The sequence below is a fragment of the Saccopteryx bilineata genome, chromosome 1, assembly GCF_036850765.1.
Source record: "Saccopteryx bilineata isolate mSacBil1 chromosome 1, mSacBil1_pri_phased_curated, whole genome shotgun sequence".
Classification (NCBI taxonomy): domain Eukaryota; kingdom Metazoa; phylum Chordata; class Mammalia; order Chiroptera; family Emballonuridae; genus Saccopteryx; species Saccopteryx bilineata.
Genome location: NC_089490.1, coordinates 183,082,261 through 183,097,460, shown reverse-complemented (window position 1 = coordinate 183,097,460; position 15,200 = coordinate 183,082,261). Strand labels below are relative to the sequence as shown.

Here is a 15,200-nt window from a genome sequence, read left to right as displayed (position 1 = left end):
AATAGTCTGATATATACTTTTGAGGCACATGTAAATATATTTATTTTTTAAAAGATCATAAATTCCAAACTATTTTATATACTGTTGTTTTCATTAATACTATACCTTCAATATCATTTTACATTAATACATAGTATTCAGCTTCTCTCTCTTTATGGCTACATAGTATTTACTAGATGTATAAAAATAAAAGCATGTCATCAGTCTCTCACAGATCAGCAGGTATGTTTGCACTGCAGTGCCAAAGGACAAGGTCTGGAATGAGTCCACCAGCGTCTAAATCTCAACACCATCATTTATTAGCATAAGCACTTAAGCAACTTAATTTCCCTTTGTCTCAGTTTCTTCATCTGTAAAGTAAGGATAAAAATGGTACCTACCTACCCATCTATTAAAAAGTTTTTTAAAAATTTTTGAATAGAATTTCACAGAGTAAAAAGCTTACTTATGAAATTCCTCTTGCAGAAAACATTTTATTCTTGTGTATACCTTTTATATAAACTTTTAGAGGTATCTTTTGTATAAACTTCTAGAGGTGTATTAGGTATACATATTTTTATTTCACAATGTAGTGTACAGATGATGTGTTGTAGAAATGTACACCTGAAACCTGTATAATTTTGTTAACCAATATCACTCCAATAAATTCAATAAAAGGAAAAAAAATTAAAAGTTAACATTTTAAATTTTCATTAATACTACCATTTGTCCCTTAAATAAATTGTACCAGTATGCCCTCTCGATAACAATATTAAAATTTGTCTTGATACCTTCATTAACTACAGGTATCATCTTTTAAATCTTTGCAAATTTAAGCAAAAGAAATTATCTCATGGTTCTTTAAATATTTATTTCTTTCATTATTTGTAATACAGATCTTTACATATTTGCATATTAACAGTATTTCTCCTCTTACATGAACTACCTGTTCCTGTCATTTTTCAATTTTTCTAGCAAATAAAAGTGTCATTTTATTGACACAAGATTTATCATTTTATTGATTGGTTAGCATTATATATACTAGGAAGATAATCCTGTTATCTGTAATATGCATCTCAGCTGAGGTGTTTACATGTATACACAGACACATACAGCAGCAATAATTAAATGGCCCATTAGACATAAGTTTTTATTTAGTGATTTCTACATGCTTAGTGCTACAGAATAATTACTATCTCTTCAATATCACTTCATACCAATACACACTGTTCCACTTTTTTTCTATTTAATGATTGTTCAGTATTACAGAACTTAAAGATAAGGACACTGAGGCTCAGGAGGGTGAGGTAACTTGTCCAAATTCCCCAGTAAATGATAGCAGCAAAACTCAAACTCAGTTCTGTCTGATCACTAAAGTCACTATTTTAACTCCTACATGACCAAGACTACTGGAAACTACATTTGAGTCTAGTAGCCGCCTGATACACCAACATTCTATTTCTCTGGACTTGAGTCTGTCAGCCCCTCACTCCAGGACCCTGAACCAATTCTTCACACACTGGTAGAGAAGATGAACTGACAAAGGGTGATGGCAAGAAGATTCCCCATTAAAATGATCTATCTCTTGTATTCTCTCAGAGCATCTTAATTACCACAAAGAATTTCAAGCAGCTTGGATGTCTATGTGCCAACACACAGCAACCCTGAAGTAGGGAACTAGATGATAAGAAGAAATAAAGAAACAGAAGATGCAAAAAATAAACCATACCCAGACAGAGGAACATTATGATGAGAATATATCAAAGGAAAACAAAAGCCCACTAGAAGGGAATCCCATTGGCCAAACTGAAGACAATTTGAGCATCAACATAAATACTAACAACAAGGAATTATAACCCATTGAATAAAGTAGGACACCAGAGGACCGTATAACATTTGATGTCAATAACAAACTTTCTGAGTAGTACATTTTCACAAGGAGCACCTTAACAGTGGAAAAACCTACAAAATAGCATTTTAATAAATATTTGAATGAGCATCAACAGTAATGAGATAAAACCCCGTACAACATGTTAGAATGGAACAAGAAACAGTGCCACGAGAAAACACCAAGCCTAGACTCAACCAACTCTACAAACAAAACACCCAAACACAGATAATGAGAAGACAAAAAAGTGCAATCGAAATGAAACCACAAGAGAAACCTTCAGGAGATGAACTGAGTGATATGGAAATAATCAAACTTCCAGATGCGGAGTTCAAAATAATTATTGTAAGGATGCTTAGGGACCTGAGAACAACAAGAGATGGTCATTATGAACACCTAAATAAAGAAATAGCAAGTATAAAAAAGGATATTGAAATATTAAAAAAGAATCAGTCAGAGATGACAAATACAATATCAGAAATAAAGACCACAATGGAAGAAATTAAAAACAGGATGGATAGAGCTGAGGATCGAATCAGAGGACAACTTGAATGAAGGCAAGAAAGCAGAGAAGAAAAAAGAAGAGACTCAAAAAGTCTGAGGAAACTCTTAGAAAACTCTGTGACAACATGAAGAGAAATAACATCCCCATCATAGGGGTTCCTGAAGAAGAAAAAGAACAAGGGTTAGAGACTTTGTTCAATCATATCATAGCTGAAAACTTCCCTAAATTAATGCAGGAGAAACTCTCACAAGTTCAAGAAGCACAGAGGACTCCATTAAAGAGAAACCCAAAGAAACCTACACCAAGACACATCATAATTAAAATACCAAAGCTAAGTGATAAAGAGAAAATATTAAAAGCTGCAAGAGAAAAAAAAGCTATCATCTACAAAGGAGCCTCCATAAGAAAGACATCCAACTTCTCAACAGAAACACTTGAGGCCAGAAGGGAATGGCAAGAAATATTCAAAATAATGGCAGAACAAGAACCTACAACCAAGACTACTTTATCCAGCAAGGCTATCATTTAAAATCGAAGGAGAAATAAAAAGCTTCCCAGACAAAAAACAACTCAAGGAATTCATTACAACCAAACAAATGCTGCAGGAAATGTTAAGGGGCCTGTTGTAAACAGATCAAAGTGGGAAAAGAATATAGCAAAAAAGGAATACAGCTTTAAAGAATAAAATGGCAATAAACTACATATCAATAATAACCATATATGTAAATGGATTAAATGATCCAATCAAAAAGACATAGGGTAGCTGCGTGGATAAGAAAACAGGACCCGTACATATGCTGTCTACAAGAGACACACCTAAGAACAAAAGATACACATAGAATGAAGGTAAAAGGATGGAAAAAAACATTTCATGCAAATGGAAATGAAAAAAAAGCTGGGGTAGCAATACTTATATCAGACAAAATGGACTTTAAAACAAAGGACTTTAAAACATAGTAAGAGATAAAGAAGGCCACTACATAATGATAAAGGGAATAATCCAACAGGAAGATATAACTATTATAAATATCTATGCACCTAATATAGGAGCACCTAAATATATAAAGCAGACTTTGATGGATTTAAAGGGCGAGATCAACAGCAATACTATAATAGTAGGGGATTTCAATACCCCACTAACATCACTAGATAGATCCTCAAGAAAGAAAATTAACAAAGAAACAGCAGACTTATTGGAAACACTAGATCAACTCGATTTAATAGATATCTTCAGAACCTTTCACCCTAAAGCAGCAGAATATACATTCTTTTCAAGTGCTCATGGTACATTCTCTAGGATAGACCACATGTTAGGGCACAAAAGTGGTCTCAACAAATTTAAGAAGATTGAAATCATATCAAGCACTTTCTCCAATCACAATGGGATGAAACTAGAAATGAACCACAACAGAAAAGCTCAAAAATTCTCAAACACATGGAAACTAAATAGCAGGTTGTTAAATAACGAATGGATTAAGAATGAGATCAAAGAAGAAATAAAAAAATTCCTAGAAACGAATGACAATGAGCACACAACTACTCAAAATTTATGGGACACAGCAAAAGCAATAGACAGGGAAGTTCATAGCACTACAGGCACGCTTTAAGAAGCTAGAAAAAGCTCAAATAACAACTTAACCCTGCATCTAAAAGAACTAGAAAAAGAACAGCAAGTAAAGCCCAAATGCAGTAGAAGGAAGGAAATAATAAAGATCAGAGCAGAAATAAATGACATAGAGGCTAAAGAAACAACACAGAGGACCAATGAAACTAGGAGCTGGTTCTTTGAAAAGGTAAACAAGATCGATGAACCTTTGACTAGACTCACCAAGAAAAAAAGAGAGAGGACTCAAATATATAAAATTAGACATGAGAGTGGAGAAATAACAACTGACACAATAGAAATACAAAATATTGTAAGAAAATACTATGAAGAACTATATGCCAAAAAACTAGACAACCTAGATGAAATGGACAAATTCCTTGAAACATATAATCTTCCAAAAATCAATCTGGAAGAATCAGAAAACCTAAACAGACCGATTACACCAAATGAGATCAAAACAGTTATCAAAAAACTTCCAACAAAGAAAAGTCTGGGGCCTGATGGCTTCACAAGTGAATTCTACCAAATATTCAAAGAAGAACTTACTCCTATCCTTCTCAAGCTATTTCAAAAAATTCAAGAGGAAGGAAGACTTCCAAGCTCCTTTTATGAGGCAAGCATAATTCTGATTCCAAAACCAGGCAAAGACAACACAAAAGAAAGAAAATTATAGGCCAATATCCCTGATGAATATAGATGCTAAAATCCTCAACAAAAATTAGCAAACCGGATCCAACAATATATGGAAAAAATCATACACCATGATCAAGTGGGATTTATTCTGGGGAGGCAAGGCTGGTACAATATTCGTAAATCGATCAATGTGATTCATCACATAAACAAAAAGAAGGAGAAAAACCACATGATAATTTCAATAAATGCAGAAAAAGCATTTGATAAAATCCAGCACCCATTCATGATCAAAACTCTCAGCAAAGTGGGAATACAGGGAACATACCTCAACATGATAAAAAGCCATCTATGAGAAACCCACAGCCAACATCATACTCAATGGGCAAAAATTAAAAGCAATATCCTTAAGATCAGGAACAAGGCAGGGGTACCCCCTTTCACCACTCTTATTTAACATAGTCCTGGAAGTCCTAGCCACAGCAATCAGACAAGAAGAAGAAATAAAAGGCATTCAAGTTGGAAAAGAAGAAGTAAAACTATCATTATTTGCAGATGATATGATATTGTATATAGAAAACCCTAAAGTCTCAGTCAAAAACTACTGGACTTGATAAATGAATTCAGCAAAGTGGCAGGATATAAAATCAATACTCAGAAATCAGAGGCATTTTTATACGCCAACAGTGAACAATCAGAAAGAGAAATTAAGGAAACAATCCCCTTCACTATTACAACCAAAAAAATAAAGTACTTAGGAGTAAACTTAACCAAGGAGACTAAAAACTTGTACTCGGAAAATTACAAAGCATTGATAAAAGAAATCAAGGAAGATACAAACAAGTGGAAGCATATACCGTGCTCATGGTTAGGAAGAATAAACATCATTAAAATGTCTATATTACCCAAAGCAATCTATAAATTCAATGCAATACCAATTAAAATACCAATGACATACTTCAAAGATATAGATCACATATTCCAAAAATTTATATGGAACCAAAAAAGAACATGAATAGCCTCAGCAATTTTTTTTTTTTTTTGTATTTTTCTGAAGCTGGAAACGGGGAGAGACAGTCAGACAGACTCCCGCATGCGCCTGACGGGGATCCACCCGGCACGCCTACCAGGGGCGATGCTCTGCCCACCAGGGGGCGATGCTCTGCCCCTCCGGGGCATCACTCTGCCGCGACCAGAGCCACTCTAGCGCCTGGGGCAGAGGCCAAGGAGCCATCCCCAGCGCCCGGGCCATCTTTTGCTCCAATGGAGCCTTGGCTGCGGGAGGGGAAGAGAGAGACAGAGAAGAAGAGGGGGGTGGAGAAGCAAATGGGTGCTTCTCCTGTGTGCCCTGGCCGGGAATCGAACCTGGGTCCTCCGCACACCAGGCCGACGCTCTACCACTGAACCAACCGGCCAGGGCCGCCTCAGCCATTTTAAAAAAGAAGAATAAAGTGGGAGGTATCACACTTCCTGATATCAAGTTATACTACAAGGCCATTGTACTCAAAACAGCCTGGTACTGGCATAAGAACAGAGAACCCAGAAATAAACCCACAGCTCTATGGACAACTGATATTTGACAAAGGAGGTAAGGCAATACAATGGAGTAAAGACAGCCTCTTTAACAAATGGTATTGGGAAAATTGGACAACTACCTGCAAAAAAATGAAACTAGATCACCAGCTTACACCGCTCACAAAAATAAACTCAAAATGGATAAAAGACTTAAATGTAAGCCATGAAACCATAAGCATCTTAGAAGAAAACATAGGCAGTAAGGTCTCCGACATCTCTCGGAGCGATATATTTGCTGATTTATCTCCAAGGGGATGTGAAATAAAAGACAGGATAAACAAACGAGACGTTATCAAACTAAAAAGCTTCTGCACAGCTAAAGACAATAAGAACAGAATAAAAAGACAAACTACACAATGGGAGAACATATTTGACAATACGTCTGATAAGGGGTTAATAACCAAAATTTATAAAAAACTTATAAATCTCAACACCAGGAAGACAAACAATCCAATCCAAAAATGGGCAAAAGAAATGAATAGACACTCTCCAAAGAGGACATACAGATGGCCAATAGGCATATGAAAAAATGCTCAACATCACTAATCATTAGAGAAATGCAAATTAAAACCACAATGAGATATCACCTCACACCAACCAGAATGGTGCTCATCAACAAAACAACACAGAATAAGTGCTGGCAAGGATGTGGAGAATAGGGAATCCTCCTGCACTGCTGGTGGGAATGCAGACTGGTGCAGCCCCTGTGGAAAACAGTATGGAGATTCCTCAAAAAATTGAAAATTGAACTGGCTTTTGACCCAGCTATCCCACTTTTAGGAATATACCCCAAGAACACCATAGAACGGCTCCAAAAGGAGAAATGCACCCCCATGTTTGTGGCAGCATTGTTCACAATAGCGAAGATCTGAAAACAGCCCAAGTGTCCGTCAGAGGATGAGTGGATTAAAAAACTTTGGTACATATATACTATGGAATACTACTCAGCCATAAGATATGATGACATTGGATCATGTACAATAACATGGATGGACCTTGATAACATTATACGGAGTGAAATAAGTAAATCAGAAAAAACTAAGAACTATATGAATCCATACATAGATGGGACATAAAAATGAGACTCAGAGACATGAACAAGAATGTGATGGCAACAGGGGTAGGGGGTTGGGGGAGGGGGGATAGGGTGAGGAAGGAGAGAGGGGGTGGGGGAGGGGAGGAGCACAAAGAAAACCAGATAGAAGGTGACAGAAGACAATTTGACTTTGGGTGAGGGGTATACAGTATAATCAAATGTCAAAATAATCTGGAGATGTTTTCTCTCAACATTATGTACCCTGATTCATCAATGTCACTGCATTAAATTTAATTTTAAAAAAAAAGAAACAGTGCCACTTCTTTGATATTCCTGCCAAAAGGATGCAATAACCTAAATCTAATCCTGAGGAAACATTAAACAAATCTAAACTGAAAGACAGCCTACAAAACATTTGTGCTAAAGTAGTAAGATTTAAAAAATTCAAGGGACAACTAAAGAACAGTTCTTCCAGACTGAAAGAGAATAAAGAGACACAATAAAATGCAATACAGTATTATGTATGAACTGGATCCTTCTGCTATAAAGGGCATTATTGAGACAATCAGTTAACTTTTTTTTTTTTTTAATTTACTGATTTTAGCCAGAGAGAAAGGGAGAAAGAGAGAGACAGTAACATCAATCCATTCCTCTACGTGCCCTGACTGGGGATCAAACTGGCAACCTCTGTGTTTCTGGCCAATGCTCTAACCAACTGCGCAACCTGGCTAGGGCCAATCAGTAAAACTTAAAAGGTATTTGAAGATTAGATGTAGTGGTTATCAACGGTTATTTTCTTATTTTCATAGATGTTTTGTGGCTATATAGAAAATATGCAATAGCCTGACCAGGCGGAGGCCGCAATGGATAAAGCGTTGAACTGGGACACAGAAGACCCAGGTTTGAAACCCCAAAGGTGCCGGCTTGAGCATGGGATCATCCAGCTTGAGTGTGGGATCATAGACATGACTCCATGGTCACTCGCTTGAAGCCCAAGGTCAGTGGCTTGAACCCAAGGTTGCTGGCTTGAGCAAGGGGCCACTCGCCCTGCTGTAGCTCTCCTCCCGCCTCCATCAAGGCACATATGAGAAAGCAATCAATGAACAACTAAGGAGCTACAATGAAGAATTGGTGCTTCTCATTTCTCTCCCTTCCTGTCTGTCCCTATCTGTCCCTCTCTGTTTCTGTCACAAAAGAAAAAAAAATGCAATAAAAAATTCACAGGGGATGAAGTATTATGCAAACTTACTTTCAAATGACTCAGGAAAAATAAAAGTCCTTTTAACCAGCAACTTCCACATAAGTTAGAGCTTGTTTCCAGATAATAATACTGATTTTTGAAAGAATATGTTTAATGACTAATACATATATGCCTAGGTAGAATTTCAGAAAGTTCAATAACATATAAAGAAAAATGTCATGTGAATTAGCAACAGGTTTCTTATGGCAGGAAAACCAATAAAGTCAGGAATCTATAGTCAACTTTCTCAAGCTGTCAAGAGACTAAACACCTTGTTGAGTTCCTAAGTCTGATGGAATCCACAGATTGCCACCTTTTCTCACAAGGCCGGCCAAGTGCTGAGAGCAAGGGTCTGAAAGGTAAACATTTGTAAGTACAGGTGACTTCTAAGTTGTAACAAATATACAAAAAATTATTTAACATATAACTTGCCAATTTAATATTAAAATTATTTTTAAATCATCTTACTGATAGTGTTAATAAAAATTTGAAATGTTATACAAGCCATACAATATCCTTGTAATTTTTACAAACTAGATCAAAACATCCATTTTTAATATTGAAGCTACAAAATTTGCAGAGTTAAATTTCTGTTTACCCTTTAAATCTTGACAACCTATAAATAGAAGCATACAAAACCCAGAAACTATTAACAGTACCTGTCAAAAGATCGGAACTGCACAGGCTGTTCCACAGATAGATCGCCAAGAGCTCCGAGGCAGGCTGGTGGCAGGAGGGCAGGATCCACTGCGACCCCGTCGGCTGGCATGTTAACCAAGCTGCGGAGGATGTCCTTGACGTTGACATTTTTTGAAACTGGAACTGATGGTGCAGCCTTGTTATCCACCTCATTTCCTCCAACATTTTTGCTTTCATGAGACTTATTGACTTCTAAAGAAAGAGTGCACAGCACCTCACTAATTGCATCTGGGCCTGCACTGACACCTGGAGGTGCTGGAGGGGAAGCCGCCTCCATACTGCTTCCCAAGCCAGCGGCTGTTTCCTCCCCAATGCCTGAATCCCTCCTTCGAGCAGATGATATGCTTTCAGATTCTTCCACTGATTCTGAGGTTAATGGGCTGGATGCTGCTGGTGTGTTTTCTACATCTTACCCAGAAACAGAAGGAAAGTATGAATAAAAGAATTTAGAACCAATTTTTAAAAGGTGCATTCAGTCCTACAGCCATCTATTATTTTAAATTATAAAAGCCTATGGCATGTTCTAAAAGGTAACAATAAATTACATAACTTATAAAATGTACTGAATTCATGCATCTATAATCAAATTAGATGGCATAATAAAATAATTTTTAAAATAAATAATAACAAAATACCTGAAAAAACTCTCATAACCGAACGTGACATTCCAATGGATGACTATTGGACTACTACAAGAAAAAGTCCCAAATCCTCAGGATCAAGAACAAGGTCTTCAATAGTGTAAGTCCATTACAGTGTGAACTGCATCAGGACAGGGAGTCTGTCCTCTCCAACACTTCCTCTGCAACACCTGCATTAATGCCTGAGCCTACACAATGCCTGGAAAGTAGTAGGTGACCACTAAATACCTGAATCTACTATTCATTCCCAACTTCATATCCTGCTACTCAGGCCATCACACATTACACTTCACAACACCAAGCTACCTGCCATCTGCTGAACATAGGACCAAGTTTTGGGCTTCTATGCCTGCATACATTGCCGATTCTTTGAATAGTAACCCCACGAACTCTACCTCAAACATGCTGCCTACTGCTAGAAAACGTGTTGCACCTCTATGCATGGATAATTCAATGATCCTTAAAATCTAGTTCAACGAGGAGCATCATCTTTCTCTCTGTTTGACTTTCATTCCCTTCAATCAGACAATCACTCCATGCCAGCAAAAATGCTCCATCTTGCCAATGGTCATCACAGCTTGCTAACTCATATGGTCAGTTCTCAGTCCTAACAGCACTTGGCAAAACAGCAGCAACTGATTATTCCCTCCAACTTGATAAAACTTTTCTTACTTGGCTTATACAACACCGTGCTCTCTGGCTTTTCATCTACTACCTCAGTGGTTATTCCTTCATCACTGTCTTCACTTCTTTTTCTCCCTGATTTCTTAGGAGGGCCCAAGTACTTGGTCATTAGTCCTCTTCTCTCTCAACAGGTATTCCTTTAATAGTCTCACTCACTCTCAAAATTCTAAATATCAAAAACAAAAATACTTCAGACTGTTATATAAAACTGTCTACTCTACATTTTCTATGTCTAAAAGCCATCAACAGTGGAAAACTGAATTTATTCTTCCCTGAATATGTTTCACCTCCAAAGTATCCAACTGCACCTTGTAATCATTGCTGACTACCTTCCAGCTTTCACTACCCACACCTGATACTGTAACGTCCTCTCTTCTCCACCATCATGGAATATCCGCACTGTGCCCTGCCCAAATCAAATTCACAGAATCACGGTAACGAGACTAAAAGAGTTGTGCTTCCAACCACTAAGCTTCAATGTAATATGTTACACGGCAGGACAGAACATGGGGTTTTCCTTGCCCTCTACGGTGCATTCTCAACACAGTAGCCTGAGGATAATTTTTAAAAACGTATGTCAGTTTTAACTTCTATATTCAAAACCCTCCAATAACTCATTTACCTTAAAGTAAATATCCACACTCCAGTCTTCCTGGTTATATTCCTGGTATTTTTCCATTTGTCTTTTTTCTTTTCTTAGTACTCATCCCCTTCTAAAATACTATGCAATTTACCTATTACATGTACTTATTTTCCAGCTTCTCTCACTAGAATATAAGCTCCATGAGGGCAGACTTTGTTTTTCTCTTTTGTTCATGAATATACCCAAGTACCTAGCAGGAACCAAATGACTCTTTATTGAATAAATAAACAGCCTCTATAGGGTGGCAGCTATTCTATAACTGCAACAGCTGTTTCTCTAACTATACATCTAGCTGGCAGCTACTTCTCTAACTCCAACTATTATAGTCACTTAGTAAGTCTGTCTCTTAGAAGAGTTTTTTATTCTTCATGACAAATTCTTAGGCAAATAGAAATGATTAATACTATACTTGCAAAGGATAACATCTCCTAGCCTTTTAATCAGGTGGCTTGTTTAAAGAGCAAGTAATCTCCCAACTGCAACAAACTACAAGGAACTTAAAATACTACATTATTATTTAAAGTAAGTGTTTGCTCTTACTTTCTATATAAATGGATTTAAATTCCAGAATCAACATTTTAACTACAATAAGTACATGATGTTTTACTTGAGCTCTGGATACCAGGAAATAAAATATGGACACTCACCAGGAAGTGACAAAGTCCCACTTTCACTACCAGTTTCCTTCAATGGTTGGCTACGCCTTTCATTCTGAGGTTCCAAAATGTCTCTGTACTTCGAGACCATAAGAACAGAGATAAAGTACACAACTGCCAAGGCTAAAAATTGAGCTTGTTTGCTATCCTCCTAGGGAAAAATAGAAGGAGTTGATCATGCCACTATTAAATAACATCTTGATTTCATTTTACATGACAATATTTAAATATAAAACATGTGAATACTTCTGTTGATATATGCAGAAAATCTTAAATTCAATTGAGAAAAAAATCAGATAAAGTCTTTTGGAGAAATGCCCATGAGGGGTTTTATGCATGTGAAACATGAAAAAAGTTGGCTTTCTTTTTTTAATTACCGGAAGTAACTCAATTTGAAGAGATATGTCTTAACATTCTTTATAAGATAAATCAAATAACAATTATCATTATATATGAATAATTATTTTTACTTCTAATCATAAGAATTAAAATATGCAAAATAATAAGTTTTCCTAAAAGGCAAACATTCAAGAGAAATAAAGGTCACCAGATACAGAAAAGGAAGCTAAGGAAATTCTTAAGAGTATTTTAACTTGTACAGACGACCAAGTATCAGAATGAAAATATAGTGTCTGTGAAAAGGAAAAATTAGATGGACCTCAAAAAGAGGTCCAAGCTCCATTCGAAGCTCCAGAGTTCACCCACATATCTGTACATCAACAATCTCTCCATCTAATAAAATTCTTCATCTCCATATGGCCCATCAATACATCACTATTTGATAACTTTTCAAAATAGGTTTGAACTTAATGAATCTAAAGGAAAACTCAAACTTGTCCATCAAATCCTGAAAATTAAAGGTATTTCAAATAGCAAATAAATTTAAGATAAGGGAAACAAAGAACACTGTTTCCCTAGCAGATAAATAAGAACACTGTTGTCCTAGCAGATAAATAAGAACACTGTTGCCCTAGCAGATAAATAAGTGGAAACTAATGATAAAAATAAAACGAAAAGTTAATAACTAATGTCAAAAGTTTTGGACACAATTTCAAGGGTAAAAAAAGAGGTATCAGGCTCTGCCTGAACATGTCCACTTGCTACAGTAAGACATATTTTTTTATTGTGTTTACATAAATTCTAGTGTCGCCCCAAATGCATCCCCCCAATATTCCCCTCAACATCTCCTTTGTCCTCTTCCCCATTGCGCCCTCCTCCCTTCCCTTCAGGTTTTTTAAAATCTGACAAGACTCCATGGTACTTCTTAGGTTCCTCTGTAACATTTATTACTCTTGATGGAAAAGATAAATGTCCCATTTTTTTTCTTTTTTAAACAATCCCTTTCTCTAGACATGTCTGTGTCCCTCGGCCACACAATCCTGTCATCTACTATAGTAACTACTGCTAATGATATCAACATTAAAAATGTAGACCAGCCTGACCTGTGGTGGCGCAGTGGATAAAGCGTCGACCTGGAATGCTGAGGTTGCCAGTTCGAAACCCTGGCTTGCCTGGTCAAGGCACATATGGGAGTTGATGCTTCCAGCTCCTCCCCCCTTCTCTCTTTCTGTCTCTCTCTCCTCTCTCTCCCTCTCTGTCTCTCTCTCCTCTCTAAAAATGAATAAAATAAAAAAAAATGTAGACCAATAACTTACTTGGTCTTAACTTCTTAATCTATTATAAATTATTTATGTCTATCTAAATCCTTACTTTAGCCTATTAATACATTCAGTGTTTACTAACTAAACCCCTGAAATAAACTGTAGTTGTCATTTATGAATATGTGAGCCAGACACTGTGCTATGTACTTCATATACATTCCTTAAGCCATTTCAATAAGATAAGGACTAGAAAAAAGTTAAGTAATTTACCTAAGGCCATACAGCAAGTGAAAAAGCAAATGTAAACTAAGATTAGAGTGATTAAAGACCTTAGCTGTTAACCTCGGGGCAATAATTTCTTTATATCCCCAATCTTAGGTCATTTCCTTTTTCATCAAGGTTTTCTTTTGCTAGAAGAGACTATAAGATAAGGTTTGGGGAATACCAACTTTTCTCTTTTTTAAAACTCCTACAAGGTGGTTGTATAACTTTTTTATTTTTAATCCATTTTAGAGAGGAAAGAGAGAGAGAGAAAGGGAGAGGAGCAGGCAGGAAGCACCAACTCCCATATGTGCCTTGACTGAGCAAGCCCAGGGTTTTGATCTTGCCACCTCAGCATGCCAGGTCAAAGCTTTACCCACTACGCCACCACAGGCCAGGCATATATAATTTTTATAATTACAAAGATATTAAAATTATTTGTTCTGTTAATAAATGACAACATAGACATGGGAAATAGTCTAACTTTCTGTCCAAATATCATGATATAATAACATGTTAGAAAGTTCCAAAGAGCCAGATCACATTGAGCAAGGATGAGGAGCTTTGATTTTATGTGCTATGAGAAGACATTAGAAAAATTTTAAAACAAAAGAGTTATATCATCTATTCCAGATTTTTAAAGATTACTCTAGGAAATGCAAAATTGTGGGGCAACAGACTCCACACCTGCTCTAGAAAAGAAAATGGGAAGAGACGGAAGCAGCAATATTTGGCCCCAAAATGAAAACAGTAAGTGGTTCTGAAAAAATAAAACTGGATGGTGATGGGTTCTTACTTAAAGAATAACAGCAGCCACCAAAATACAAAACAAAAAAAAAATTTTAATTTATTCATTTGAGAGAGAGGAGACAGAGAGAGAAAGAGACAAAGCAGAGAAGAGGGGTTGGAGCAGGAAGCATCAACTCCCATATGTGCCTTAACTGGGCAAGCCCAGGGTTTTGAACCAGTGACCTCAGCATTCCAGGTCGAGGCTTTACCCACTGCGCCACCGCAGGTCAGGCAAAAAAAAACCCAAAACTTTAAAAATTAAAAAGAATATTGAGATTTAGGGAGGTAGTTCAAAATTTCAAGAATCAGATTCCCTAGTTCCTTAACCTACCTTCCACCTTTTGCTACTTGTGTGTTCTTAAGCAGATTATTTAACCTAATACTGCTATCTTTCTCATAGTATTATTATATGAATTAAATGAGATAATACATATAGAGCTTCCAGTTCTATGCTTAATACACAGTAAGTGTTCGCTTATATACATGTATAGTATAAAACTTAGTGAAGAACTCAAGAGAGGACAAAAACACTAGAGAGGAGAAAATTAAAACTTGAAATTGTTAAGTTTATAAAAAAAGTAATATAGAGCACCTAGTACTGAACACATACTAATTGTTCAATAAATATTAACTAATGACTATGCTCTAAATCCTGGCAAGTAGATTACAGATGATTTTTTTTCATATTTGTACTTTCCAGTATGACTGTACAATTTCCACATAAACTCAGCCATATTTTATATCAAAATCAGCTAAAAAAGAGTCTT

General features: G+C 36.4%; 1 protein-coding gene across 6 annotated transcripts in view; it reads right to left on the bottom strand.

Moving 5' to 3' along the window:
- The window catches only part of LRBA (LPS responsive beige-like anchor protein), a 634,310-nt gene that overhangs the window by 465,340 nt on the left and 153,770 nt on the right, over positions 1-15,200 (bottom strand). For 3 of the 6 annotated variants that reach the window (XM_066280997.1, XM_066281017.1, XM_066281003.1), the window contains exons 29-30: positions 11,774-11,933; positions 9,119-9,566 (exon numbers count right to left, since the gene is read on the bottom strand). In XM_066280997.1, the coding sequence (XP_066137094.1) occupies positions 9,119-9,566; positions 11,774-11,933 (608 nt within the window). The remainder of the gene's footprint in view (positions 1-9,118; positions 9,567-11,773; positions 11,934-15,200) is intronic. The other 3 variants (XM_066281009.1, XM_066281027.1, XM_066281036.1) reach the window with 2 other exon arrangements.